We start from the raw sequence: 27,700 nt of genomic DNA, 5'->3' as shown, positions 1-27,700 counted from the left end.
CATCCGGTGCAGTGCCACCAGAGCCCAAAGGTGTGAGGAGCCCACTGCATGCAAATATTAGCTATATCTTATTACCCAACTTTGAGACAGGTGTGGCTACTTCCTGGCTTGATCCTGGCCATGGTCCCTTTGCTACATGACTTCTTATTTTTATTGTACCTACATGGGCGGCGGCGTAGGAGCAACCTAATATTTTTCATATTTGGCTCCAAATACAAAGTGGACATTATTCCTCCTCCAGTAAAATTGATGCTATTGTCCAGTGGACACAGTATTGATTTTAAAAAACTGTGGGTACCCGGAAGCACACAATCTCTACCTCCAGTGGGTCTACTCAGACTCATAACCTTCAGTGGGATTAGCACCATTAAGGTGGGTAAGAATTACACTTGTTATCGTCAGCTAAAGATGAAACCATTCAGATAGTCCTGCATAAAGGTGTAACAATTCTTCTTCTTATGTGTGTGAATAGCTAAGTCGTTGCCAGACTCATTCGTACTTCGTGAGTGAAATGACCCGATTAGGGTCCTATTGCATGATGACGGTGTTAAGGTTAAACAAGCTAAAATACCAATTAGCACCATATTTGTTGAAAGAACCAAATCTATTGTGCTGACAGACCCTCTACATAAAAACGTTACTATCCCGGCAAAGCTGGTGGAAAAGCAATTTGCTCTGTTGTTTGTTGCTTACCTAATAAGCAACAGAAAGTATTATTTTTAATTTGTTGAGTGCTTCTGAAAATTTGAACTGAATTACATTTCTATTGGTTTGAGCTATAATGTTTGCTATTTTGTACTTTTTGACTTGGCAGGCCTTGACAGAAAATGTCTTTAAAAAATATCTTAAACTTGCAAGAATCAGATCGATTTCCCACACTTGCATACTGAAGCAAAAATACTTTTCTTTGAACGCAGCAGTGTAAGTGAATGATGCTTATAGAGCACCCAATCACATAGCCTGATTTCTCTGCACTGTTGCCACGCCTTCAGAATAGCCAAGACCTGTCACGATAAATGCCAAAGTGAAGAACGATTTACAGCAATCTACTAATTCCAAGAAGAGACCACTTGATTAACAGCTTCTGTCGTCCTTAGACTGTAGCCTAAACATGGGCCTTCAGCAGGGCTTGGGATACCCGCTTCAGTGCCAGTGCTGGCAGATGTGGTATCACCATTTGTTATGTATTTGGTGCTACGGTATGAAGGCATTTAAAGGTCAGGTGCCCCGATTTCTTTGATTCCTATAATTAACAGGCAGCCAATCCATACACACCTGCGAGACTCAGAAAAGATAAACTGTCACTCTCTATGTAACTTCCAGCCTGGCCACAAGATTTAATGAAGGTTCCATATTGCGAGTTAATATAATTTAGGAACAAATCACTCACCAGCACTGTCACTAATGCCTGAGTTTCAGAGAAAAGATGTAACATAAACTCCATTAGTTGGATGGAGCGTTTTATGCAGCCATTACCAAGGTCAAGTTGGACATCAAGTATTTTCGAGCCTCACAGGTTATTGTTGTGTGGTTATCAAATAGGCTGACCTAGTTTTAGGCTGTCAGAGTACAGAGGGACCCCTTAGAGACTCCAGATGCAAGCATGACTGATTGGAGATAAGTTCTGTTATTTGAAGGTTTTTTTCTGCCAAAGTGGATGAGTTTTTACAGATAAAACGTGAGCTCCACTGCGTCAATGTGTTTTCTAGTGTTTCGTAATGGAAAATACATCAAGAAAATGTTTTTCTTAATAAATTTTGACATAAAGAGTGACTTGTTTTTTTCCTGCGATTATGTAAAATAGCGTTTTTGTTGATTACACACATAGTTAAGGATGAAACAGAGAAAACTACCATAAGAACAACCTCCCCAAAAAATAAACAGCAGTAAGAGGGAGAGGTACAGGAACAAAGAGGTTAAGTGGGTTAAAGGAGGTACATGACCCTTCATTCCAAAAAAGAAACAACTGAAAGGAGTAAGCAATAGTAAAAAAGAAAAAGAAAACATTTCATATTATATTTAGTGACATCAGTGTTTTTGGAGTGAGGTATTCATATAGAATCGTCAAATTTGGGAGACTGATTGATCAAGCTAACCTGACTTCACCATCTCCCACACACAACAGGCCATGACTGAAAGGTAAACAAAGGTGAGAGTTTTAGGAGTCCTGTGCCTAACCTCGTTCAATTTTCCCATCACTTTTGCCACCCCCTGGAAGGCTAGTGATTGGATGGAAATTAGTAAAGGTTGCTGATCAATGGACGTTTTCTTTCTGGCAAACTGTAACCAATCATCATCTCTAAACATCTGGACCAAACCCTTCTAAAGTCTAGACTATGTGATAAACAATAATGGGTGTTACTTTTATCATCCCCAATCCAAAGCATGTGCATTTCAGGCTGTGTGCAACTCTAACTTACTGCAGTTAGAATAAGCAAATGAAAGATTATATCATCCGCTACACTAAGGGGTCATTTTTCTAAGTAGTCACTCAGTGTATCACTAAGTTGCTGTGCTGCATTACATAAGAGGAAGAGGGAAGGACAGCATGCTGTTTTGTGCTGGAAAATGAATCCCAACAAAGCATTAGGGGCTGGATGTATCAAACTTTGATGCAGTGCAATGCTGCAAGACAACTTGCTGCCCTGTATCAAATAGAGAGGGCAGGAATGTGCCATATTAACCATGATATGGCACATTTCTGCTCTCTCCATGCACTTGTGGCTGCCTAGTGCCCATGCAGACACCCTTGTACCATAGTGTCTGCGTTGCAGGCAAGATTGTTTCTGTGCAGGAAGGGACACAAAAATAATCCTTAGAGGTCTATTCATCTAAGTGTGCTGCAGGATGCAGTACACCGAGAAAATGCAAAACAACGAGGAAACAGAAAGTTATTTCTCATTGTTGTGCTTCTATCGGGAAGGCATCCAATTTCGACGCATTCCGAGGTTCACCAGTCTTCGTAAACCTGGAAATGGGCCAAAATACGTGGGTGGATGTGTACGATCACCCACACTCGAACCCATGCAACACTTTCATGGCACAGAGCAACGCAAGGCAGCGACTTGCACTGCCCTGCACTACTCCAGATTTATGAAACAACGCAGGACCATGGAAGGTGGCCTTTCGTGCTTGGTAAATATGGATTAAGGATTGAGTTACCCCTTGCGACACCCTGCGTGATGCAAGAGCAACGCAATCCTTTGATAAGTCTGGCCCCTCGTGTCAGGTAGCGTCATTTTGGTTGACACTGCACTGGTGCAAAACGTAAGAAAATCTGCACCTAAAATCAGGAAATCCAGTTTGCTTCATGTCTTTCGTGCAAAAAAGAAAACAATGAACAAATGTGTTAGCATACTCTTTATCATAGATGCAACATTTCACGGAATTTGTCCCCAAAGATTGTGCTTTAGGCATCATGAGAGGGAGGGGCTGAAAAGGGATTTGAAGGCAGAGGAGGAGGTTAGAGGAGCTGTCACGTCTAGAGCCTGGCCAAGCATGAATAGTCCAGTAGTGTAGCAGGGCACCAGGGTTTTGAGGGGAGGGGGCTGAGAGGCCCACTTCACCACAGCAAGGGCCATTTTTGCTTCCAACTCAGCGGTTGGGGGCTTATATTCCTTCCTTGCATCTGGGCCGAGGACGACTTCGCTGTGCTACTAAAAGTGTAAGGTTAAAAGGCAAACTTTTGACATGTTTTGAGACACTCACAGTTTTTAAAAAATAAGGGTAATATTTGGCAAATCCATATTGTATCTTTTTTTCTCTCTCGACGTGTATCCTAACAAATAAGGCAGCCTGCGTTCTAGGAGCAAAAACGAGAGAAAACGGATTTAAAATATGTCTGCTGTTTAGGGAATATATATATATATATATATGGGCCAAAGCATTTGTGTTGCACATTTCAAATGTAAAAGATGGCGCTGAGTTGGAAGCAAAATAAGTTGGCTCTATTTTGGTTACATAAGCTGCAACCTTATGAGTCCTTTACTCAAAAGGCACCCTGTGGGGTTGTGCACCTGGTGCAGGGCAAATACACCTGCATCGGTGCACACTCCCAGAGTGAATCATTAAATGAAACACTTTTTAAGAATCCCACACTTGGGTGCACCACTTATTCAGATTTTTAAAGCAAGACAGCCTTGTTTATTAGCGAGAGACAGCTTATGTTTTAATACCAGTCGATGGTGCCAGCTTCTGCGATTGTCATCTTTTAGCTTTCTCTGAAGAAAAGTTTGGCCCAGATTTACTAATATTTGATGCCACACAGCAAGGCAACTTGTTGCACTGCATAAGAAGGTGGGTGCAGGAATGCACCATACTGACAAAGATAGCACACATTTCTGCTCTCACTCTCTGCACTGGAGAACTGAGTGTGGCCTAGCCCCAACAAAGGCACCCTTGCACCATGGTGCAAGGGCTTTACAGCCAGGATTGTTTTTGTGCCTGAAGGGACACCTTACAGCACAAAAACACTGCCCAAGGCTTTTTCTTCTTTCTATGTGTGCTGCAGAATTGAGCACTCATGGAACGAGGCAATAACGAGGATATATAAGCATATTTCTCCTTGTTACACCTCTGTTGAGATGGCACAGCATTTTGATGGATTACCAGGTTTACTACTCTTAGTAAATCTGGCAATGTGCCAATATTCATGTTTGAATGCATAGGAACTCCCACACTCCCCCCATGGAATGCCTTTCCAGCCCAGAGTGATACAAGGCGGCACACTGCCCTGCCTTAACTCACTCTGGATTTATTAAGCCATGCAGAGACTCCCGAGGTGGCTTTGCGTGGGTAAGTAAATATCACTTTAGGCCTTGTGTTGCGTGACGCATTTGCAATGCATGGGAGTAGTAATGCTAGGCTTTTGTTTTAAACTTTGACACAAGTTTTCATCCTTTTGGGAGACCTCGTCATTTTCTCTTCTCAGTCCCTGCAATAGCTTCCGACATGCATGGTGCAGTTCACCTGAGGGAGATGGAGAATCCCCCTTACAAATGTGAAAACACACTATGATTGCTCAGTCAAAGACATCAGTCGAAACATTCTGAATGGCACATGAGCTGGTGCGCCATTCAACAGAATTTACAGTTTCACACCATTAAAGACCCCTTGCCCTTTCTGCAATACTGCCAGCCCATTGTACAAAAAAGTTTAGCGCGATTTGTCAGCTCTGTGCAAAATAACTACGTAATATAATGCCCATCAGGAAAACCAGCTTGCTTTATTTCTTATTAAAAAAATAAACGCGAAAGATGCATAATACATTTGCTTCCATTTTAACGGCGCAATTCGTGAGTCTAATAGCTATATTAATCCGAACTATTTACCCAAATTTAAGTTTACCGGGCATCAAGGCAGAGACAGCAGTCTGTAGCCCTGGGCAGTGGGACAGGGAGATTCCCAGGCATAGCTCCACATTTTCACACAGGCCCTAAAATAGCACCCCCCCCCTAAAAAAAAAAACAGGAGCCTTTTCTCCACGACAATAAGCAGCAAGTGGAGGTAGAGGCGTAAGGTAGGGCCCTATCGCTCCTACTGCGCAGCGGGGGCAGAGGGGAACCCTTCAGAAGGCTCCCACCCCTTCAGAGGACCCCCAACCCGCCGGGGGACGGGGAAGAGAGGAGGGCATTCAGTCCAAGGCCAGAATATGTGTGAGATATGGACAGTGCTTGAAATGGAAAAATAGAAGTGCAGGCACTCTGTATCGGAGTACCTGCTTGTTTCTGAGAAGTGCCGGTACTCTCCAATTAAAAGTTTTACGTTTTTCCTGAGAAGTGCAGGTACTCTCCCTCTCAAAATAAAAAAGTGCCGGTACTCAGTACCGGATAGTACCGGCCCATTTAGAGCACTGGTTTATGGAAGACTCAGGGGCCCGCATCACATTCTGCAGGAGGCCCCGTCATTTTGTGTTACGTCACTGAGTGGAGGTAACCCCATTCGTGCTAACTTTGTGTCTCCCTAACATGCAGTTAGTTTCCATTCTTCGCTCTTGCAGGCCAGCTAGGTCTCTCTGAGAGCTCTCTGTCTGGTAAAACGATCATCTTGTTCTCTCGTTTGGGAGCTCCTATCCTTATCCAATGCAGTCAGCACTTCATGTGTTTTTAAATGAATCCGTTCTCTTTCATGTGCCACTCTGTAGTCTGAGAATCCTCATAAATGATACCATGTGACTAAAACAACAGGAAGGAAGGCCAAACATTACATCGCCCTGGGCTCTACAAACAGAAGGTAAACTCCGTAAAAAATACTAGGGAAAGCACAAAATAGAACAGCCTTGTACAATAGCAAACAAAAAATCATCAAATATGGTCTTGGAGGAAAACAGAGAAAAAAGCACCTCTTGCACAAGACTTCTCCCAGTGTTTAAGTTAAACGCAGGGCGCCTTGAATAGGCAGGCAGGCCCACAAGAAAGCAGACTGTTTAAATTAACACAGAGACAACCTGTTTTTTATGAACGAAATATGATGCAAGCAAAACATTATGAAGTGCTTGCGGACTATAACACTTGACACTAGTGTGCAATATGTGTAAAATATTCAGTATATTAGTTAATTTACCACACAGCTTTCACCAGAACTTTCTGTGTATTTCTCTTATTTTCCCAGAAAAAAAAAAGTGAATGAGCCAGTTTCTTTACAGAACCTAAAAAGCAGGGCCTAGGCACTAGCCAAGAGGCTGTGCAGAAGTGCCTGGTCAGCAGAGGGTGAGCCCCATATGGGAGGACATTGGATCCCACCCTCCCTTCACAGGTCTTCCTGTAATATTGGATTTGCTGACAAGTGGTCTTGCACAGTCCTCTGGCCCCCTGGACGTCCACCTGCCAGAATAGCGTTTATTACAGTCTAATTTGATTTCCACGTGTGCATTTGTTGGGCATAAACACCATTGCGAATCTTTGTTGCCAAGTTGTCAAACATAGGCCACCAAGGCTGGCACACTGAATGACCGAAACAGTATATTTTACCCTTTTAATATTCTATATAGATTTCTAAACTTGCACGAGTCTTTGAAATACGACCTTTAAAGCTATACCAAATCCACACCTCCAATTCTTTCGAATCGTTCTCGCCTCAGAAATGGTATGCCTAGTAAGATGAAGAGATGTCTATCTGGCGTTTTCAAATAGCTGCATCTTACCTCCACATCATACTCCTCATCGTCCGCCATGTTTGAAACTTTGTCTGTCACCTACAATCTGAAAACAAAAAGACAAGTTACATAAGCATCGATCCTAAATTAACCAAACGTGCTTTAATTTTTGCAAAAACGCGCCGTCTGCATACATTTCCAAACAAAATTCAAATTAAAAATTCTGCAAAAACTAATTTTAGTCCCTCAATGAAGTACAGAACTCCCATTTGTATAAGCACAACCAAAGCATGTTTAAATTGCGTGTGCATTGGTAGTGGTTTGGGTTATAAAAACCTCAAAATTAAATAAATGAGTAAATAAAACAATGCTATTCGAATATATTGCCTTTCATTTCCTCCCCTTTCATTCACCTCGCTTCACATGACCAGGCAGCCCGCTACCGACTGCAGGCACTGTCTCTCAGAAAAGTTTTCAAGGCTTTGGTACATAGGGAACTATATATTACTGTTACTGATATAGACGTTCAAACCCACGATTCACTGTCAGCTGTTAGCACAATGAATGATATGTGCATGCAAAGCCAAAATGCAGTAATGTCTGTCAACCTTTGCAACTGCTTCCAAATTGGTTTAAGGGAGTTTGCAAAACTTCAAAAACAGAAGCACATTCCTTAAAATCACGGTTTATAAAAGTAAAAGCAAAAAGATAGAAACCTCAGGGTAACAAGGGTAATTGCGAAGATTGCACCATGGGCCTGAATTGTTGTTCCTCTTTTTGTGGTTCCTGCAGCTTCCTCTCAAACCTGAGGGGAAAAAATAAAATCCAAAGGTTCGGTTTCTCCTCCCAAAAATCGATGGTATTTGCCCGTTACTTCACGTTACAAAATGGAATGACTGAGAGAGGCCTGTCAGTGTGAACGCTGCCCGACTTTTACACGCAGGAGGGGAAGGCAGCTTTGCCGGTGAAGCCTTGGAGCAGCTGTTCCCGGGTCCGAAGATATGTGTCGTGTAAGCTAATACCGGGGGCCGATTGGCTGGTTTTGTTTAGCTGGCTAAGCTGCAATTCCATCTGAGGCAAGTGGAGGCCACCAGAGCAGGTTAAATATAGGAACGTACAGCATCGCCCCTTTCAAAATGTCAGCTTAGGGAGAAAACTATTCAATTAATTAGATTTTAAAGCTAAACAGATAATTCAAAGATGGCACCCAAGTGCGTGCGACACGTCCAGTGATGGGGCGCTAAGCCACAACCTCACAGCTCTAGGGGGTATATTTCACAGCTGTGCACCTGCCAAGAGTACAGGAAGCCCCCTGGTCCAATCCCATGTAAAGATTCCCCTCACCGTTCACCTATCGACTGAGGACAAACTCTGTGAGAAAAATGAAAACTTAAACAAAGATCTACCATGAAAGGGACACGGTCACAGCAAAAAAGATGCCCTTACCAGTACTCTTTAGATAAGTTTCCTGAGCAGCCAAGCCTCTCCAGCTCTTCCCTCCCGAGAAACGCCAGGCAAGAGCAAAGCAGTGGCCCCAGCCCCTGAACTATCATGTGGCCAGGCCGACCAATCAGGCGGCTACTTGCTCAAGTTTCAGAAGCTAAATATACCTAGTGAGCCTTTTGAAGACCACCTGTTCAGCAAATCCTGGGAGAGCGAGGGCTTCTTAGCAAAGAACAAGGCTTTCTGAAACAGGGGCTGTGAGTGTATGCTACTGGTCAACAGTAAATCTGAATTATTCAGTCCTATAAGTTAAAGAGCAACGTAAATATATTGTCATCATGCAACTTTGTGAGCATAAATACAGCCATGTTTATCAGCCCCCTCTTTAGCTGCCAGACTTAGTGGAGACTGGGTGTTTTTGTTGCACAGTGCAGAGGTGTCCCGCCCACTTGTCCCACTAGCTTCTGGATATGCAGGGGCCATTGTTGCCTGATAGGTGCATTTGATCTTTACCTGGCTGTTCTTCAGTGGGATAGAGAATCCTTCCCTTGAAGAGTTGAGGCCTAGTTCATTGACGAAACAGAGCAGCAGGGTCTCTGATCATCAGCCACAAGCCTGGTTTGGGTACCAGACTTCCTTCTTCTGCATGGTTTTTCCTTTAGTTCATGTCCTTATTCACATTTTGTTCAGACCATGAAATATTCCATTGACTTCATGCATAAATATTTAAGGTGCTAGTGAAAATTCTAGTAGATGACATGGAAGCTGCATGCAACAGTTGTGCTCACCTGTAACTCAGTAGGACAGATTGCAGCCATTGATATGATGAGTGCCTTTCATTTCAGGAAAGGAACACTATCTTTCTTATTTTGACTCCTGGGAGGCTTGTAGTCTCCAGACCAAGTTAGCAACTCCCCCCACCACCACCCCTTAAATCTCCCCATCTCAGAACCACTAGGCCCTGGGATTGCTGTGTAGGTAGGATTTACTTTTTATCAAGATATTAGCCACTCTATTTTTTCCAATTGCCTCAGTTCACAAGATAAAGCCATAGGCACTGCTATGTTCCCTAAAATCAAGATTCTGGGGTTAAGTACAAACGCTTCAGGATCCTTGGCAACACTGTGATGCGTAGTTGTTGGTATTGGGCAGCATTGCTGTTGTAATTAATTAAGATTAAATAACATTATGTCCATACATTATTACATTATATTGGTATACCTTTCATATGCCTCTTCTCCCCCCTTGTCTCCATCATGGTCCATCCCACCTAAGGGTAGCAGTTTAGAATGTTTGTGAATCTACCTCGGATCCTCTCTGAGAAGAGCATGGAGACAGGAGTGAATAAAGATTATTCTTATTTGTATGCATATTTTCTACTGTATACTTATCTATAAGTGTCTACATCATTCTCATTGCACTGACTTCTGCAAGTAACAGTACTGACATTAATTAATGGTAGCCAGCAGTAGCAGCTGCAACCTTGCCTTGCCGCTTACTACCCCTGGCACTAACCATGCTACTCCTGGCCTCAAGGGCCCTGAAAGCAGCAGCAGGAATTGATGGCCAACAGGGCTCCAACATCCATGTTTGCTTTCTGTAGTTTGCACCCCTTACCCCTCCTATAGACCCTGAGCAACACTCTGGAACCTCAAGAGAGTCTAAAGATGAGACTAAGGGGCAGATTTATGGAAAGTGGCGCTGCACCGAGTGCAGCGCCACTTTTCCTACACCCCTTAGCACCCTCCTATCACCACATGTGTGCGCCATATTTAAAATACAGCGCATCATGGCACAGGGTAGGGGGCAATAGCGTAATTTTTCATTATGCTATTGATGTACTCTGCAGGAGTAGTGGCAAAACATTGGTGCTACACCTGCAGAGTACATAGGGCCCCATTCTAAATAATGGAAGCCCCTTTTTAATGCCTGCTCCGTAAAAAATGGCACAAGGAAATCTCATAGATTTCCTTATGCCATTTTTCCGGCTCCCATAACAGGGGAACGCCCCCTTTGCATACATAATGCCCGGCTCAGGCATAATGTAGCGCAAAGGATTACAGAGTGGCTCAATGCATGCATCACGCCACCCTGGAAATAAGGCGCAGGAATTTCGGCCTCGTTGGGCCACATTAACATTTAAAAAAATGACGTTAATGTGGCGCAAGGTGGCACTAGGGCATTATAAATATGCCCCTAAGGGTCAATCTTGAGACTTCACCCATGGTCCAAGGTAGTGTGATGTCACTTTCTCTACTCCAGGCTATTCCAAGTAGCTCGTGAGCTACTGCTAGCTCACCAGTTACCCGCAAGTAGCTCACCTGTGTGTAGCTCAGGCAACTAAAGTAGGCAATTTTGCTTGTTTGAATTACTATATGTACAGCAGAATTTTTTACAAAAAGAGTGAATTTGATATAAGAATGCTTGTATTTTCAGAATTTATAAGCTGGTGTTTGGAGAAAAATGGTTGAATTTGGAAAATATATTTAAAGATAATATTTGAATGATAAATTAAGTGGCGCTGGGAAGACGTATTACTCACATTATCACCTAGGTGAGAGAGGTATGGCAGCTATGGCTGTTATGTATTACCCATCCAGTGGCATTCCAAATCGATTACTGCTGGCAATGCTGCGTGATGCACTGAGGTGATCACTGCTGACAATTTTGTATTGGGTGCCTACTAATGTAATCCTGTCTGATATCGTCTTGATTACAACACTATATATTATTAGAAGCTTGGGATTCTTTCCATTAAACATAAGTAGCTCTTATTACAGAAACGGTTGGGGACCTCTGATCTACCCCTAACAGTTTGGGAAATCGAGTTTCATGAAAAGAAACCATGCCTTAAACCATAGAGCAGTATCCTGAAGCACAATAATGAACATTGAAAACACAGGCCATCGATCAAGAGAATCAGCTGCTCACCTGACAGTGCTCATGTGGGCATGCCTCTGCACACCTATATCATGATGCACATTAGCTCCAATGCTACGTGGTGGCAGAGTTCCTTCAGGCTCTCAAAGATGATTTGAAACTGACAAAAATACTTCCAGAAGAGGTGCAATTGACCAGTTCCGTCGCACCAAAAGTGCACTTATGAATATTTAGCTGCTTTATATAGTACTTCAGATAGACGTTTCTGTAGTGCCAGATTTTTGGCAATATAAAGAGAACAATTACAGAATTGCCTTGTGTCTAAAGGAATGCCTCTCCAAAAATCACCAAAAACGACCTAATATATTCCACAACACAAGAAGAGCTTAAAACATTTTCATTTAGAAAGTCTACTTTAGTGGAAGGGCTAAAATCTACGGTCAAGTAATGGATTTTACAGTTTAACCTCTATCTATTGTGGCACAAAAATACTAGCTCAGGGGGCTTGCACCTTTCTCACTGGCAAATGTCAGCAAGACCTAATCCTTTGATCTGCAATTATATAATACATTGTAATATATACCACCTAAACTTCTTCTGCTTTCTACCTCACAGGCATTATCACATTTAGGCTTGTGGGTTCTTTACACTCTCCCTAATTCAGTTGCGGTGTTGATTTAGGTGAACATATCCATGCTTGCTCTTTAGGAGGCCCTCATTTTGGCAGAGTGCTATGTCGTTTCCTCTAATGAAACAAGGGACATACCTTAATATGGAAGTGCTTCAGTTTAGAAAGAGATTGGCACAGATAATCAGGTGCTTTGATACCAACTTTCAGCATTAAAATGGATCAAACTTGGACAACACACATAAATATAAGCAACAGCAACATCCATAAAAGTAAGACAGCTCTACGATTCCATATGATACAGTACGATTCAAGACTCAAAGATTTGATATCATCACCATTTAATGATCTATTCTCTTTGATGTGCAAGCTTTCCCAAACTCTAGTATGAGTATGTAGGACAGCAGACACTGGGAACAGTCACATCCTGAACTCTGGGCATGGCCTCTTCTTAGACTTAAAGTGTAGGTGTTCAATATTACTGTATCAGTCTCTGAAGTTTGCCTTTTCCTGCATGACCTATTGACCAACAGAAGATAACCTGCTTTTGGCCCAAATAGTAGTTGTCCCCAGCCTTTATTTACCAGTTTCATTTTGGGCTAACTATCCTGCTCATTTTGTTTAAGGTCAAGACTGCCATAGCATTCACTAGCATATGTGTTTCTTTTGCAAAACACTATCGTTTATAAAAAAGGATTTGGAGCTCACCCGTTGCTTACCATTTGCTGACTTGTGTGTCATTCTTCTTTACAGTCTCGTAATTGTTCACTGCAGGCCAAGCATCATTTCTGTTCCTTTTTGTGGAGCAGGGACCAAGCACAAATTGATTCAACTTCTTGGTGCCCATCCGCTGCTCCCAGTGATTGAAATACTATTTTGTTCTTTTTAACTTCTACTGCCCTGCAAGCAGAATGCAGCAGACTCAAGAGTGAGAACCTATGTATAACGCAGATAACGGGACCAGAACCATACTTAACCCAGGATTCAGGAAAAGTTAAAGTGAGCTAACTTTTAGCTGCATGCCAGAATTATTGGTAAGCTATTGAGCTGAACCAGCATTTTCAAGGTCGGTCCTCAAATTATTTTTGAAGATCAATGTGGCTTGCAAAAAATTGCAAGCTTTTATTTTCTATAGTTATCTTTCTTTCATTTTGCCAAGTCTTATTTTTTCATTTTGCAGACTTATGTTTTATTTTGTTTTTGCTTGTGGGTACTGTTCCCAAAAGATGATGACTATCTTGTTCTAAATATTGCAAAGCAACTGTTTCTTTCTTCTGTGTAATTTTGCAAATAATGCCTTAACACATAATCATGCAGTACACCCTAATCCATCCCACCTCACACCACACCCATCCAACATACTCCAATTGAATCCACCCCAATCCAATCCTATCCACCTCACCCCACACTGATTCAATCCACCCCACGTCTTTCCAAACCACCCCACTGTGCACCCACTCCAATTCAACCCACTCCATTCCAGCCCAATCCAATCAAACCCGCTCCAATCCACCCCATTCCTGTACACTCCACCCCACTACATTCAAGTCCACCCCACTCCAGTCCAATCCAATCCATCCCACTCCCATCCAATCCACCACAATCTGCCCTTGTCCCATCCACACCACTCTAATTCACCCCAATCCCTTCCACCCCACCCCAATCCAATCACTCCACCCAAATCCAATCCTTCCACTCCAATCCTCCCCACTCCAATCCAAACCACCCCACACCAATCCAACCTACCCAATCCACCCCACTTCACTCCAGTCCACCCTACTTCAATTACCCAATTCCAAACCATCCCAATCCGCCTTTCATCAATCCACCTTACTCTGATCAAATCCACCCCACTCCAATCCACCCCACAGCAATCCACCTCATTCTACAGCATTCTGTTCCAGTCCTCCCAACTCCACTCCAATCCACCCACTGTATCTATCCAACCCACTCCCCCTTATTCCACCCCACTCCACCTCACTCTTCACCACTCCACGCCATTCCACTCTGCAACACTCTACACCACTCCCTGCCCCTGAACCACCGAACTCTACTCCCCTCTACTCCACTCTCTGACATTCTTCTCCCCCTTCTCCACTCTATGGCACTCTACCCCAACTCCACTCTACAACACACTACTCCACTCTACAAAACTCTACTCCCCCTACTCCACTCTATGACAGTCTACTCCCCAACACCACTCTCCGCCACTCTACTCCTATGACACTCCAGTCCACTCTATGACACTACCTTTCAGTCATGCTGAACAGCAGCCACATTGGTGTACAAAATGGCTAAAACACATTGCCAAAGTCAATAGCTCTTGCATAGGCAAGACCTAATGGCTTTGCTAATGCGTGCTATTGATGTAACCTTTTGTTACACATTTGCCTTACTTTCCCAAACATCTGTATGTTCAGAGTAAACCCATACTTTGAGTACATGTTCGACGTTTTTGAGTCTAAGTGGTGGGAATAGAATCTGACATGCACTAGTGACATTAAGGATGTGGTTAGACCCCTCATTCCCTCCGCTTCTGGGGCCCCCTGCAGTTTATGATAAGGGACCCATTAGTCTCCAGTATCTCAACGATGTGCATTGGCCTTGGGGGAAATGGGGCCCCAGGGAGGGATTGCCCCCCCACTCCACAAGCCCTGCATGAGCCTGTGTTACACCTGTGATGCAGGGCAAAGGGACAAGTGAACCCTTTCAACCGCTTTGCTAACGGTTTGTTATGCCCAAGTGACGCCACACGATCAGCAGCATTAAGAGTACTAATGTTGCATGTTTTCCTTATTTCAGCTCGATGGAAAAAAGCTTCAGTGAGCTGCTGCTTTTCAAGCCTTCGCAGGTGCTAAAGGCACCCCTTCCCCTCTTGGATGACGGATACTATTGGAAATAGTTTGTAGTAAGGAAAACCCTGAATTGTTGGGTTCAAATGACGTCAACATTTTAAACTAGGGTGTTGGCCTAAACTTTGCTACGGAATAGGGAACCTTAAGAACTGAAAATAATCCAGATCCCTTTCATGCCCAAAATTAAATAAAATAGAATAGGAGTTCTCCCAACCCCTATGTTCAGAGTGTAGGAGTGTGGACTAAATGTAAAACGTGTTAGCTCCTCCAATTTTCAAACATCAAACTGGGACACTTCATTTGAGTATTGTTTCATTAGTTTATTGTGTTTTGTTGAATTTAATGGTGTTTAATTTTGCAACTGTGTATTAATTTAATTATTGACTATTTATGTTTCACAAAAAAGTTTCAGCTGATATATGTATGTCAATCGTTTAGGGTGTCATGGTCAAAAGTGTATTTTTTATGTTTTTTGGATTGTTGCTCCAGTAGGAATAACATGTTTAGTCAAAGATTTTCTAAATGTCAATTTTCTATGAAAACAATAAATATGGCTTCAAGAATTGATTTATGTGACCTCTAATTTCATATGGTATCAACTAGTATCAGTTAAGGTTCTTTTCAACAGTATTTAACTTTTAGAAAGGTGTCAGTTTCTTACTTTAACCATGTGGTGCCTACTGCTTGTCTCTGAATACGTCTGGGATGGGTGACAGCTGGGCTTTGTGCATTCCCTGTAGAGAGCCACATACAAAGAGAGTTTAGGTGTGACTGATGGGTCATCTTGGGGAGAATGGGAGGGAGGAGCTGAAACTTACACCGGAATGGGCTGTGTCCTCTCCCCACACAAAAGGTCTGCATATCCCCTTGAAGTGAGTCTGGAGCCAGGGACTCTGTGCACTTCCAGGGCATCTCTTTGAAGTCGCCCCCACTTAAAAGGCACAACTCAGTATACGTATTGGACCTCAGACACTACCAACTCAGTACACTTCTGGACATATGGATACTTTGCCAGGAAGGAGGACTGCTGTGTTGCTGAAAGGACTGTCACTCTGTTGGACTCTGCTGAACTCATGCTCTGCTGTGCTGACATGCTGCCTGCTGACCTCCTCATCTAGTAGTGAGAGGGACTGGACCTGCATCTCTCCATCCAGAATCAAAGTACCTCCAAGGGCTTGTTGGCTTGACTCCTTTTTCTGAAGTCTTAGGGTCACAAAAGACTTCCAACTCACCTGCTACAGCACCTGGATTCTGCCAACTGTGAGTTTTGCTCTGCCAGCTGGTGCCAATCCAGTCCTGGGCCCTTGGAAGTGGGTATAAAGTGCTGCTCCAATCAGAACCGATGCATCGCCGCCTCTGCATGGATTGGAACTGGTGCATTACGCCCGTTGTGTGGATTGGAGCCAGCGCATCACTTCAGTTTGCTCCTCGCATTCTCGAAGTTGACGCAACCAGAAGGTGCATTTGGTCAGCAGGCCTTGCTGGATGCCTGTAGCAAGTCCATGCTCCATCACGGTCGGCCTGAACTTTTGACTTTCTCAAGGTCCAGCACGACCAGATATCCCTTGTTGACGCTGCTGGTTTCTAAGTGTTATTTCAGAGTTTATTCATTAAAAATTTGCAGCTCAAGTTCTACCTATTGGATTTTTTACATTGTGGTCTTGTTTTATTTATTAAGCTATTTGTCTAACCAGGCATGGTATCTTTTTGTGTGGTGTTTTCACTGTTTTACTGCTTGAGGTGTTGCACAAATACTTAACACATTGCCTTTCAAATTAAGCTTGACTCCTCTGCGCCAAGCTACCAGAGGGTGAGCACAAGGTAACTTAGGGCGTGTATCTGACTTACCCTAACCAGAATTGTGGTTCCTGCTTGGACACGGTGCATACATCTGCTAACCAGAATCTCAATTTCTAACAGTTATCTTTGATTTAGTTTATTTTTTGCACTATGAAAAATCCTTTCATAATTGTTGCCATGTCCGCATGCACATGAGCATTGCCCATCCATAGGAAATAAAGCAGTAGCAACGAAAACAGGTTTCACTGGTGAGACATAATGGTTTTGCAATGTTTGTGTTGACATGAGTTGGATTATGCAAAAAAACTGAATGAACTCTAAATTGCATCAGACTTAACCTATGTGACATAAGCATGCAATTTTCTCCTCCAGTGAGTTTCCACTTAGGAAAAGTGGTATGTTGTTCAGGAGGATTGAGCACAAATACCATTTCAGAGGTCTTTTAGTTCCTCTTCCCGCTTCACAAAAGTCAGTTATTCCTGTAGAAGGGATTAATATAAACATCAGGAGCCTTGTAATTCCTGGTGACTCTCCCTCATTCTAGTCTGCCATTACTCTGAGACTTTGTTGAGGAGGAGTTGGAATTTAGCATTCATCCTTATCCAGAAGAGGTGGTCAATGCAGGGGCTGACCCAGTACTGAAACACCTCTTCTTCCAGAAAACGGACTCATCACTGAGAAAGGTGCAACCATGTAGCACCTCTTCATCCAAGAGAGGAGCCCAGTTTAGGAGCACAATGAAACTTAGAATGCACTTATCCAAAATAAGATGCTGTTTATACATGAGTATATCAAAAATGGAACATGTACAACCATGCAGGACATCGTAACCTAATAAAAGAGTCCTCCAGTGAAGTTTGTATACTGACCCATTAAACCTGTAGCAGCTCTACATAAAAGGACCAGCACTAGCCCATTTAAATAGCAGTTAGGATTTTAAATCCAGAATTCCTCTGCTGTGACGTAGCAACAGTTGTTAACAAAAGCTGTTACACACTGCAGCTATGTTAGAAAGGCTGGCCTGGCTGGGCTGTCTGGGAGCTTCTCACAGCAGCACTGTAAAGCAGGAGCACAGCCTCTGAAGGAGAGGGAAGAGGAGACCCAGACAGTGGTAGTTGTCTTAATATTAATGCTACATATTGGACACGCCGTCTATCAGAGACTCAAAGACCACTGAAAACCTTACTTTTTTCATGGGTTAGAATGGCACTTCTGCGCCATTTGATGGAACACAGCGATAAAAGGAATTCACAATAAAGTAATTTCATTTTACATTTAAGGAGGAACATATGGAGTCACAGATCTCTTTCTATCGACTGACACACAGTAACAGTAGGACCATTTGTTTGTTTCTTATTTCCCTTTTTTCTTTGGTTATTTCTGTATCGCATATATGGTGCGTTAGGTAAGGCACCATATACCACACCTTTGGAAAATGAAATGTCAATAAGGGAGAATGATATGAGTTCACATCAGTTGGGGACTATGTAGTTTTCTTCCTGAAGGTTTTTACAGACCCTCCAACCAGCAAATAAAATTATAATGTAAGTAAGTCTGCTTTACCCAAGAACTGGAATTATCAGACCTGAAATTCAGAGGATGAGTGAGTAACCTTTCGGGAAAGTGTTGTAGTTATAAAATGGTTGTATTGTTACATGTAGCATGTTGTAAATGTATAGTGCTTAGCGTTACTACATCTGTATTGCTGTAGTATAGTTCTAGTATTGCTGTAGCATTGCAGTCATCGTACTGCAATGGTGTTAGGTGCAGTTTTGTGCAGCGATGGCATTGCATTGCTGTGGTATTGTTACAGCTTTTTCATCTTTGCTTTAGATTTTCATGATGTAATATGGTGGTTTTTAGATACATATTTGTGGTTTGTATTTGATTTTATAGTTTTGCTGTTACGTATCAGAGTGCTGAAGTTATTTCGTCATGGTTTAATGTCGCAGCATACTGTAGGTTTGCAGTGGTAGTGTTATAGTACTGTAGTATACTTTTTATACCATGGTTCCAACTTTGCAGTGTTTTAGAGTGTCAATTGTTATGTCAAAATTATAGATTAGATGTTGTAGCTTTGTAGCCTTAGTGCTGTGATAATGCAACATACAAAGGAAACATACATTAAGGGGCGTATTTAAGAAAAGTGGCACTGCACACAGTGCAGCGCCACTTTTCTTGCACCCCTTAGCACCCCCCTAACGCCACCATATATGTGCCATATTTAAAATACAGTGCACCACAGCAGTAGTTAGGGCACAAGCGTCAGAAGTTTTAACGCTAGTCTGGCTGTTTGGAGGATTAGCGTAAAAACTGTTGATGCTAATCCCGCAAAGCACCCAGATGCCCATTGCAACCAATGGAAGCCTCCTTTTAATGCCTGATCTGAAGAGGCGTTAAAAGTGCAGAAAATAATTATGCAATGAAATCTCTTAGATTTCTTTGCGCTATTTTATTTTTGGCTCACCCTAATGGGGGAAACGCCCCTTTTGGGTACATTATGTCTGGCACAGGCATAATGTAGCCCAAAGTGTTACAAAATTGCACAATGCATGCAATGCACCACTTTGTAAATATGGCTGCATTTTTGGCCTTCTAACGGACACATTTGCATAAAACAAATGACACTAATATGGCGTTTGAATGGCGCTAAGGGCTCTTGAATATGCCCCAACATTTCAAAGGGCTAGAACAGTATGCTCCTACTACCTATCCAGTTTTTTTCCTGAACTAAGTAATACTACACTACCTGCACTACCTGCAAGAAGGCACAAAGAACAAGAATATACCAAGAGCTCTTCCATTTCCCATGGCAACACCTAGAGGAAGCTCTTTCAACAACAGATGATTTATAGTGGCCCCTTATTAACATCATCATACCAATAGTCTGGGTGTGGAAGAGTCATTTAAGTCCAGTCTAAAACATTAGGAAGGCTATCTTGAGACCTAGGGCCAGATGTAGAAACGAAACATTTTCCGACTTGCAAATAGCGAGTCATAGCGACTCGCTATTTGCAACTCGCAAAATGTTATGCAGTACGGTGTCTCAGACACCGACTGCGACTCGCTATGGGGTCGCAATGACCCACCTCATAAATATTCATGAGGTGGGTCGCAAATTGCGGCCCCATAGCGAGTCAAGGCACTCGCAAACATGGAGGCCTGCTGTAGTCAGCAGACCTCTGTGTTCGTGACTGCTTTAAATAAAGCAGTTTTTTTTTTTTTAAGTGTAGCCCGTTTTCCTTAAAGGAAAACGAGCTGCACTTAAAAAAAAAAACGAAACCTTTAGTTTCGGTTTTTTTTTTCAGGGCAGGCAGTGGTCCCTTGGACCACTACCTGCCCTGAAAAAAATGTTTGGGGTCCATTCACAAACTGGAAGGGGTCCCATGGGGACCCCTTCCAATTTGCGAGTGGGTTACCATCCACTTCAAGTGGATGGTAACTGCGATACGATTTGCGACCGCGTACGCGGTCGCAAATGGTATTGCATCCCACTCAGACTCGCAAATAGGAAGGGAACACCCCTTCCTATTTGCGAGTCGGAAATGCATTTTGCGAGTCGGTCCCGACTCGCAAAATGCATTTCTGCATAGGAAACTCACATTTGCGACTCGCAAACGGCAATTTTTGCCGTTTGCGACTCGCAAATCGTTTCCTACATCTGGCCCCTAGTTATTATGTTCATAGTATAACTAAATATGACTAGTAGAATGCAAACTGGGCTCTACAAGCCACAAAAAAAATATGTTGCTGATATTTTCAGATAAACATGCATTGACCCAGCTCATGAAAGGGAGTGCCACCTAGGCCTTAGCGGAGTTTGTGGAGCTACGCAGAACTTTGCAAAGTGACCAAAAAACTCCACCGCACTACGTGGAGTTCCGCAAGCGGCGGAGTGCGTTAGGTCAAGCCATTTGCACTGATTTTCAGTGCTGGGTGTTTGCCCCACGCTGAAAAATGAGCACGAATGTCACCACGTGCAGCACAAGAGGGTGCTGCTTCTTTTCTGCCGCTCAAGTTTATTTTCTACTCGAACGGCAACTTCCTCAACGCGAACGGAAAATTTCTCAACGCAGGCGAGAGCAACCTTCCTCGACCACCTGTGTTCAAAAACCTCACTGGGAGGTGGTGATTTTCCTCACTCGCACTCACTAACTTAACGTTGGCGAGCGCAAGCGAAGAAAAAACTCCACGCTCTAAGCAGAATTCAGAGTGGGAAACACTCCGCAAACTCAGCGAGGAGAGCGGAGTTCACCACCCAACCCTAGTGACACCTTGAGAATTTTCTTATAAACATTAACAGTAGCATAGACTAATAGATTCTGAACGGAGGATGAGTTAGCAGAAGTGAAGAGGGGCTCTCAGGATTCTTGCTTAAGGAACCGACAATACAGATGAAAGGGTATTGTCAGAACAAGCCCTCGTTTTCAATTAGTCAGATTTTAGTGCAGGATATCGGGCAGTCAGAATCTCTGTTGAGGTAGTGAAAGCTGGATTGGGTTAGGCTGCAGGTGCATTGACTGCTTTCTCCGTGGTGTTGTAGTAGCTCAGCAGGTTTCACCGAGTGTGCAGTCACACCCAGTAAAACTGAGCCCACTGTCTGAATCCAAAATTATTTGGTTGGAAGACATCAGACTCCTTGAAATGGCTCCTGGTAGTATCCCTCCACAGTTAACACTCTGTGGAGGTGAAGGGGTTACTGCAACTCATATTGTGGTGTAAGTGTCAATTAATCAAAGAAACAGCATAAACTGTACACTACAAGGTAACAACGTACTGGATAAATGATTGTACCTATGGCAGGGAGAATGTCAAGTCAGATATTATAATAATACACTTGTTAAATAAAACAAAATGTCCCTGCGTAGAACATCATCTATGTTCTCTCCTATTACAAATATCAACGAGGACAGAAGAAATTGCCCTCTCACACTTGCTCTTAATTTAGATACATCAAGCAAGAGCATACGACCAGGATTGGTATCAGTTGACTTCAGCTGTATGGAGGTCAATAGGATGCTATTAGGCAAATAGTTTAGTAATACACTGAATGCATCCTGAAATAGTGTCCATAACAAACTTGATAATGGATTCAAATTCTCCTTGTGTGACTGAGCACTACTCAACTGGTCTAGCTTCAAATAAGCAAGCTAGGACAATACAGTAAAGAGGTTGGGGAGAAACAGCAGATCTTTGGTACTCTTATTGTTCTTGTGTGACAATAATGCATACAAAAGAAAAACAAACTCATGGTGCTGTAGACAAAGAATGCCAGAAAGGATTCCCCAGGTAATGACGAACATGGCATAAACATAACCCTGTGTCATAACTGTAGTGTTTCTTTCCGTACAGATGACACCGAAGAGTAGAAACAGTCCAAGTAATTTTATTTCATAATATAATATCGTGCTCCACAACCAACTTCCAGTTAATATTCCAAAAACATATACAGAGCTAATTCTGACTTTTTTGTGAAACCAGCACAGAATGTCAGAATGAGCATGATAGCATGCAAGATAGTACATGACATTTACCTTGTATAATTTTAAACAATAAAAAAAATAACACGCAGTTCATCAATTTAGCATTATCCAAGCAAAAAGACTTGTCAAGAATATGAAAGTAGTGTAAAACTAAAAGTAAGCAAAATGCAAATGCACAAAAAAATCAAACAACCACCCTAACAAATAAGGACACACCAACAGAAACTATTCTTGATACTTGTGCAGCAATGGCCTCCTCCTTAAGCTCCATCTTATGAATGAGATGGATCTTCCAGTAACTGGTAAACCAGAAGCAGTTGACACATCCTCATGTCTGACCAAGGTGGAGCCTTGAAATGGATAGGCTTGGTTGCCAACATTACCATCAAATTTCACCACTCTTTCAGCGTCTCACCATTGGTTACCTGTGACACTGGCAGCATTAGCACTGATTTTCTCAACAACAGGAGAGGGCAGTTTTAAATCACCTTTACTAAAAATGATCCGTTTTTTTACCCACATAATATCACCTACACAGAGCATCAGAGGTTTAACAGGTTTCTTCTTGCCCTTGTATTTTTTCTATTCTTCCTAAAGAGCCTCAATACTGCCTTTGACTCTCACATCTAGATTTTCCATACACGTCTTTATTGATCCACCTAGTTATCCATACTGGAGCAAAGACTGTGGTGGGTCTCCTCCCCTGCAGCAACTCAAAAGGGGTAACCCCATTTGCGGAGTAATATAATAAAGCCACAATATGGATCTAATTGCATTACCCACAACACAGTTATTGGGCAAAGCCTATTGAATACACTCACCAAGAACTCTATTCATCTTATCAACAAAACCATTTGTTTGGGGATGATATAGAGCACTCTTTAAGTGATCAATTCAGCTCATTTTCAAAAATGCAGTTACATCACTAGTGTGAGGACACAGACTATTTGCAGGTTCCCCCATTTGTTGCCCCCATTAACTGTTGGATTTCGACTCTGGGAGTGTACTGAGGCCTGATAACCAGACCTCAGTGCCACTGTTTTAACCCCATACAAATTGCATGTCGAATTGGATGCACCCATTTGGCAAGGTCTGGCTTACTTGTAAGTCCCTTGTTTTTGGTACCCAGGGTATGCAGGGCATGTAAGACAGAGGGTCCACTCAGGGCTGCAGCACTGTTTGTGCCACCCTTCATGTAACAGGATGCAAAATGACCCCCAGCCTGCAATTTTAGACTGGCAGTGTTTGCACTGTCAGCTCGACTTTGCCATTGAAACCTATAGCAAAGCCATTCCATCCTGTAACATTATACATTAGCCCCCCCCTATGGAAGGCCTATGGATTCCTATGGCAGGTAGCTGTATTTTGTTAAGTAAGACATGTATTTTATGACATCTCTTAGCAACAACACACCCAAATTGTCATTTTATTGTGGGTAAAGTAGGTAGCCCCATTGGCTAATACAGAGTTACCGGTGGCATCTCACCCAGACTAATTTTCGTCTGGGACTACCAAAGTGGGTCATGTAAGGTTTCAAATGAATCGTGGCCTCAATCGCGACTTGCTGAAAAGTAAAAATTAATGTCACTTTTGAAGGTAAGCAACTTTTACGCAGTTGCCACTCTGTGCCCCAGCTAGTCCAGTGGCCTCATAGAGGCACTAGCACACATACAGCTTCCTGCCCACCTGGGGAAACGTGTAAACAACTACCAGGGCAGGAAAAGAGGCTGCTGCCACTCGGGAAGGTGTCACCTACCACCACAAGACTGGATGCCTAGGGTGTTAGCCCAAAAGGTGACCTTCAAAGGTGACGTCACCTTTAAAGGGCTGTTGTGACAACATTCTCAGGCAGGGTGCCATTTGTTTCCCGAAGACCTGGTGGAGCTAGGGATAAAGGAGGGAAAACAAGTTCACAAACAGGTTTTCCAGGGGCCTGTAACCTCATGGTAGCCAGACCTCTGGGGTGGGCTACCAAGGTCCTTACATCCAAGAAGAGTTCTGCCATGTTGGTTTTCAAAGGAATGTTGCACTCTGGGATAGCCAGATGCCACACATCACTGGAACTGTGTTACCAGAGAGAAGTGGGCCAACTAGCCCATTGGCTAGTTACTGCATTGTCCCCTCAGGGTACTTTGCTGGTATATAATGGGTAACCCTGTCACCGGAGACTTCAGTACTCACTGGACCTGCAAAGAGGACAAGAAGGACACCACTCTTCACCCATTGGAAGTGCACAAAGAGAGGCTGCAAAAGCAGAGCAACTGCACCTGCTGCACTTTGGGCTAGTGGAGATTGGACCCTGTACTGCATGCCTAGCTCAGGGAATCATAGATCCCCAGCCCCAGTCTGAAGCAGAGACTCCAATTCGCTACCCCCCACCCCCCAGAACAGCACTGGGGACGTTAAAGTTGAAGGAGCCCAAGTCGCACCCCTTGTAGCCACAGCAAAAGCCTTGCCCCTACCGGACACCAGGCTGCATCAAGGACAATTTGGAGATAGCCAAAAGGTCCACCTGTATCTGCTGGACCTATGGGTGTTGGTTTTGACTGGATTCATCACATTTGAAGGACACCAGTCTCCACTGAAGATTTGCATCATGGCTGCTGTGTTGCAAAAGTGCAAGGTCTACATCTGCAGCCCTTGAATCCCTGCAAATAGGACCAGGAAATCCATGGCCAGAGTCATGCCCACTCATCTGTGGACCAAGGACTTGACCGGACTTCACCTCCGTGGACCACACAGCATCCGGAGCATCCTTGAACATCTTTGAGCCTGCATCCCTCTGCATCAGGACCACTCCATTATTGTTTATGGTGGTCATCCTGTAAAGCATGTATCTGGCTTTAGTGGACAGGTAACTGTCCAAAGTATCCTGTCTGGACCCTTGGACATCTGTCCGGCTGGACTTCGTTGCCCAACTCAGGTCAGAGTTGCTGAACTAACTTTTCTAATCCTTTCAAACGTTTCTAAAGTTGTGTTGACCAATGCTTGTTTGCAGTTGATGCTAAAGTATTTATTCATTAAAAATCTATATCTCCTGAACCCTCCAGTGGATTTTGATGATCATAGACTCTAAAGATACATATAAAAATCAAATTTATTTTCTAACCTGGTGTCTTGTTTCTTTTGTGTCTTATGACATTCTTATCCTGTAGTACCCAGTCAAGCCAAGGAATGCCCTGACTTGAGTCTGGGTTTTTGGAGCTGCCCAGTCCAGAATAGTCTGGATCTTAGGCTGGAATGGCTGAACTTGGCCTCCACCTACAAGGTGTCCCAAGTAAACCACAGTTCCCTGCCCTATCTAGAATTTGGATGCCTTGATAGAGAGGCCTGCTGATTGCAGAGCCTTCAAAACCTTCTTCAGGTGGACCAGGTGGACCAGGTGATCCTGCCAGCTGGAGCTAAAGCCAGCAATATCATCAAGATAAGCTGCACTAAAGGACTCCAAACCAGCAAGGACTTGATTCACCAACCTTTGGAAGGTGGCAGGGGCATTCTTTAAACCAAAGGGCATAACAGTGAACTGATAATGCACTTCAGGTGTGGAGAATGCTGTCTTTTCTTTTGCTCCAGATGCCATTTTGATTTGCCAGTACCCTGCTGTTAAGTCAAAGGTACTTAAGAATTTGGCAGCACCTAATTAATCAATTAGTTCATCAGCCCTAGGAATGGGATGGGCATCTGTCTTGGTGACAGAATTAAGTCCTCTGTAGTCCACACAAAACCTCATCTCTCTCTTTCCATCTTTCGTGTGAGGTTTGGGGACTAAGACCACTGGGCTAGCCCAGGGGCTGTCAGAGTGCTCAATTACTCCCAATTCCAGAATCTTGTGGACTTCCACCTTGATGCTTTCCTTAACTTGGTCAGACTGTCTGAAAATTTTGTTTTTGACAGGCATGCTGTCTCCTGTGTCCACATCATGGGTACACAGGTGTGTCTGACCAGAGGTTAGGGAAAAGAGCTCAGCAAACTGTTGCAGGACCTTCCTGCAGTCAGCTTGCTGTTGGTCAGAGAGGGTGTCTGAATAGATCACTCCATCTACTGAACCATCTTTAGGGTTTGATGAGAGGAGATCAGGGAGAGGTTCACTCTCAGCTTCCTGATCCTCATCTGTTACCATCAACAGATTCACATCAGCCCTGTCATGGAAGAGCTTAAGGCGGTTCACATGGATCACCCTCTTGGGGCTCCTGCTAGTGCCCAGGTCCACCAGGTAGGTGACCTGACTCTTCTTCTCTAGCACTGGGTAAGGGCCACTCCATCTGTCCTGGAGTGCCCTGGGAGCCACAGGCTCCAGAACCCAGACTTTCTGCCCTGGTTTAAATTCAACAAGTGCAGCCTTTTGGTCATACCAAAACCTCTGGAGCTGTTGGCTGGCCTCAAGGTTTTTACTTGCCTTTTCCATGTAGTCTGCCATCCTTGAGCGAAGGCCAAGTACATAGTCCACTATGTCTTGTTTAGGCTCATGAAGAGGTCTCTCCCAGCCTTCTTTCACAAGAGCTAGTGGTCCCCTTACAGGGTGGCCAAACAGAAGTTCAAAGGGTGAGAACCCTACTCCCTTCTGAGGCACCTCTCTGTAAGCGAAAAGCAGACATGGCAAGAGGACATCCCATCTCCTTTTGAGTTTTTCTGGGAGCCCCATGATCATGCCTTTTAATGTCTTGTTGAATCTCTCAACAAGGCCATTAGTTTGTGGATGATAGGGTGTAGTGAATTTATAAGTCACTCCACACTCATTCCACATGTGTTTCAGGTATGCTGACATGAAGTTGGTACCTCTGTCAGACACCACCTCCTTAGGGAAACCCACTCTGGTAAAGATACCAATGAGGGCCTTGGCTACTGCAGGGGCAGTAGTTGACCTAAGGGGAATAGCTTCAGGATACCTAGTAGCATGATCCACTACTACTAGTATGTACATATTTCCTGAGGCTGTGGGAGGTTCAAGTGGACCCACTATGTCCACACCCACTCTTTCAAAGGGGACCCCCACCACTGGAAGTGGAATGAGGGGGGCCTTTGGATGTCCACCTGTCTTACCACTGGCTTGACAGGTGGTACAGGAGACACAAAACTCCTTAACTTTCTGGGACATGTTGGGCCAGTAGAAGTGGTTGACTAGTCTCTCCCATGTCTTGGTTTGTCCCAAATGCCCAGCAAGGGGAATATCATGGGCTAAGGTCAGTATGAACTCTCTGAACGCCTGAGGCACTAACACTCTTCTAGTGGCACCAGGTTTGGGATCTCTTGCCTCAGTGTACAGGAGCCCATCTTCCCAATAGACCCTGTGTGTTCCAGTTTTCTTGCCATTGGACTCTTCAGCAGCTTGCTGCCTAAGGCCTTCAAGAGAGGGACAGGTTTCTTGCCCCTTACACAACTGCTCCCTTGAGGGTCCCCCTGGGCCTAAGAGCTCAACCTGATAAGGTTCTAACTCCATAGGCTCAGTTCCCTCAGAGGGCAGAACTTCTTCCTGAGAAGAGAGGTTCTCTTTTTGTTTTTGTGTTGCAGCTGGTTTCCC

At 43.6% G+C, this 27,700-nt stretch overlaps 1 protein-coding gene across 26 annotated transcripts in view; it reads right to left on the bottom strand.

Annotated features, from left to right (window-relative positions):
* The window catches only part of NEB (nebulin), a 375,459-nt gene extending 366,843 nt beyond the window's left edge, over nucleotides 1-8,616 (bottom strand). For 24 of the 26 annotated variants that reach the window (XM_069225183.1, XM_069225192.1, XM_069225189.1 and 21 more), the window contains exons 1-3: nucleotides 8,540-8,616; nucleotides 7,810-7,898; nucleotides 7,142-7,199 (exon numbers count right to left, since the gene is read on the bottom strand). In XM_069225183.1, coding sequence (XP_069081284.1) covers nucleotides 7,142-7,171 — 30 coding nt within the window. In that variant the 5' untranslated portion in view covers nucleotides 7,172-7,199; nucleotides 7,810-7,898; nucleotides 8,540-8,616. The remainder of the gene's footprint in view (nucleotides 1-7,141; nucleotides 7,200-7,809; nucleotides 7,899-8,539) is intronic. The other 2 variants (XM_069225185.1, XM_069225187.1) reach the window with 1 other exon arrangement.
* Nucleotides 8,617-27,700: the final 19,084 nt, after the last annotated feature.

Source organism: Pleurodeles waltl, chromosome 3_1, assembly GCF_031143425.1.
Source record: "Pleurodeles waltl isolate 20211129_DDA chromosome 3_1, aPleWal1.hap1.20221129, whole genome shotgun sequence".
NCBI lineage: Eukaryota > Metazoa > Chordata > Amphibia > Caudata > Salamandridae > Pleurodeles > Pleurodeles waltl.
The sequence above is the reverse complement of the archived record's forward strand: the minus strand, read 5'-3'. Positions and strand labels throughout refer to the sequence as shown.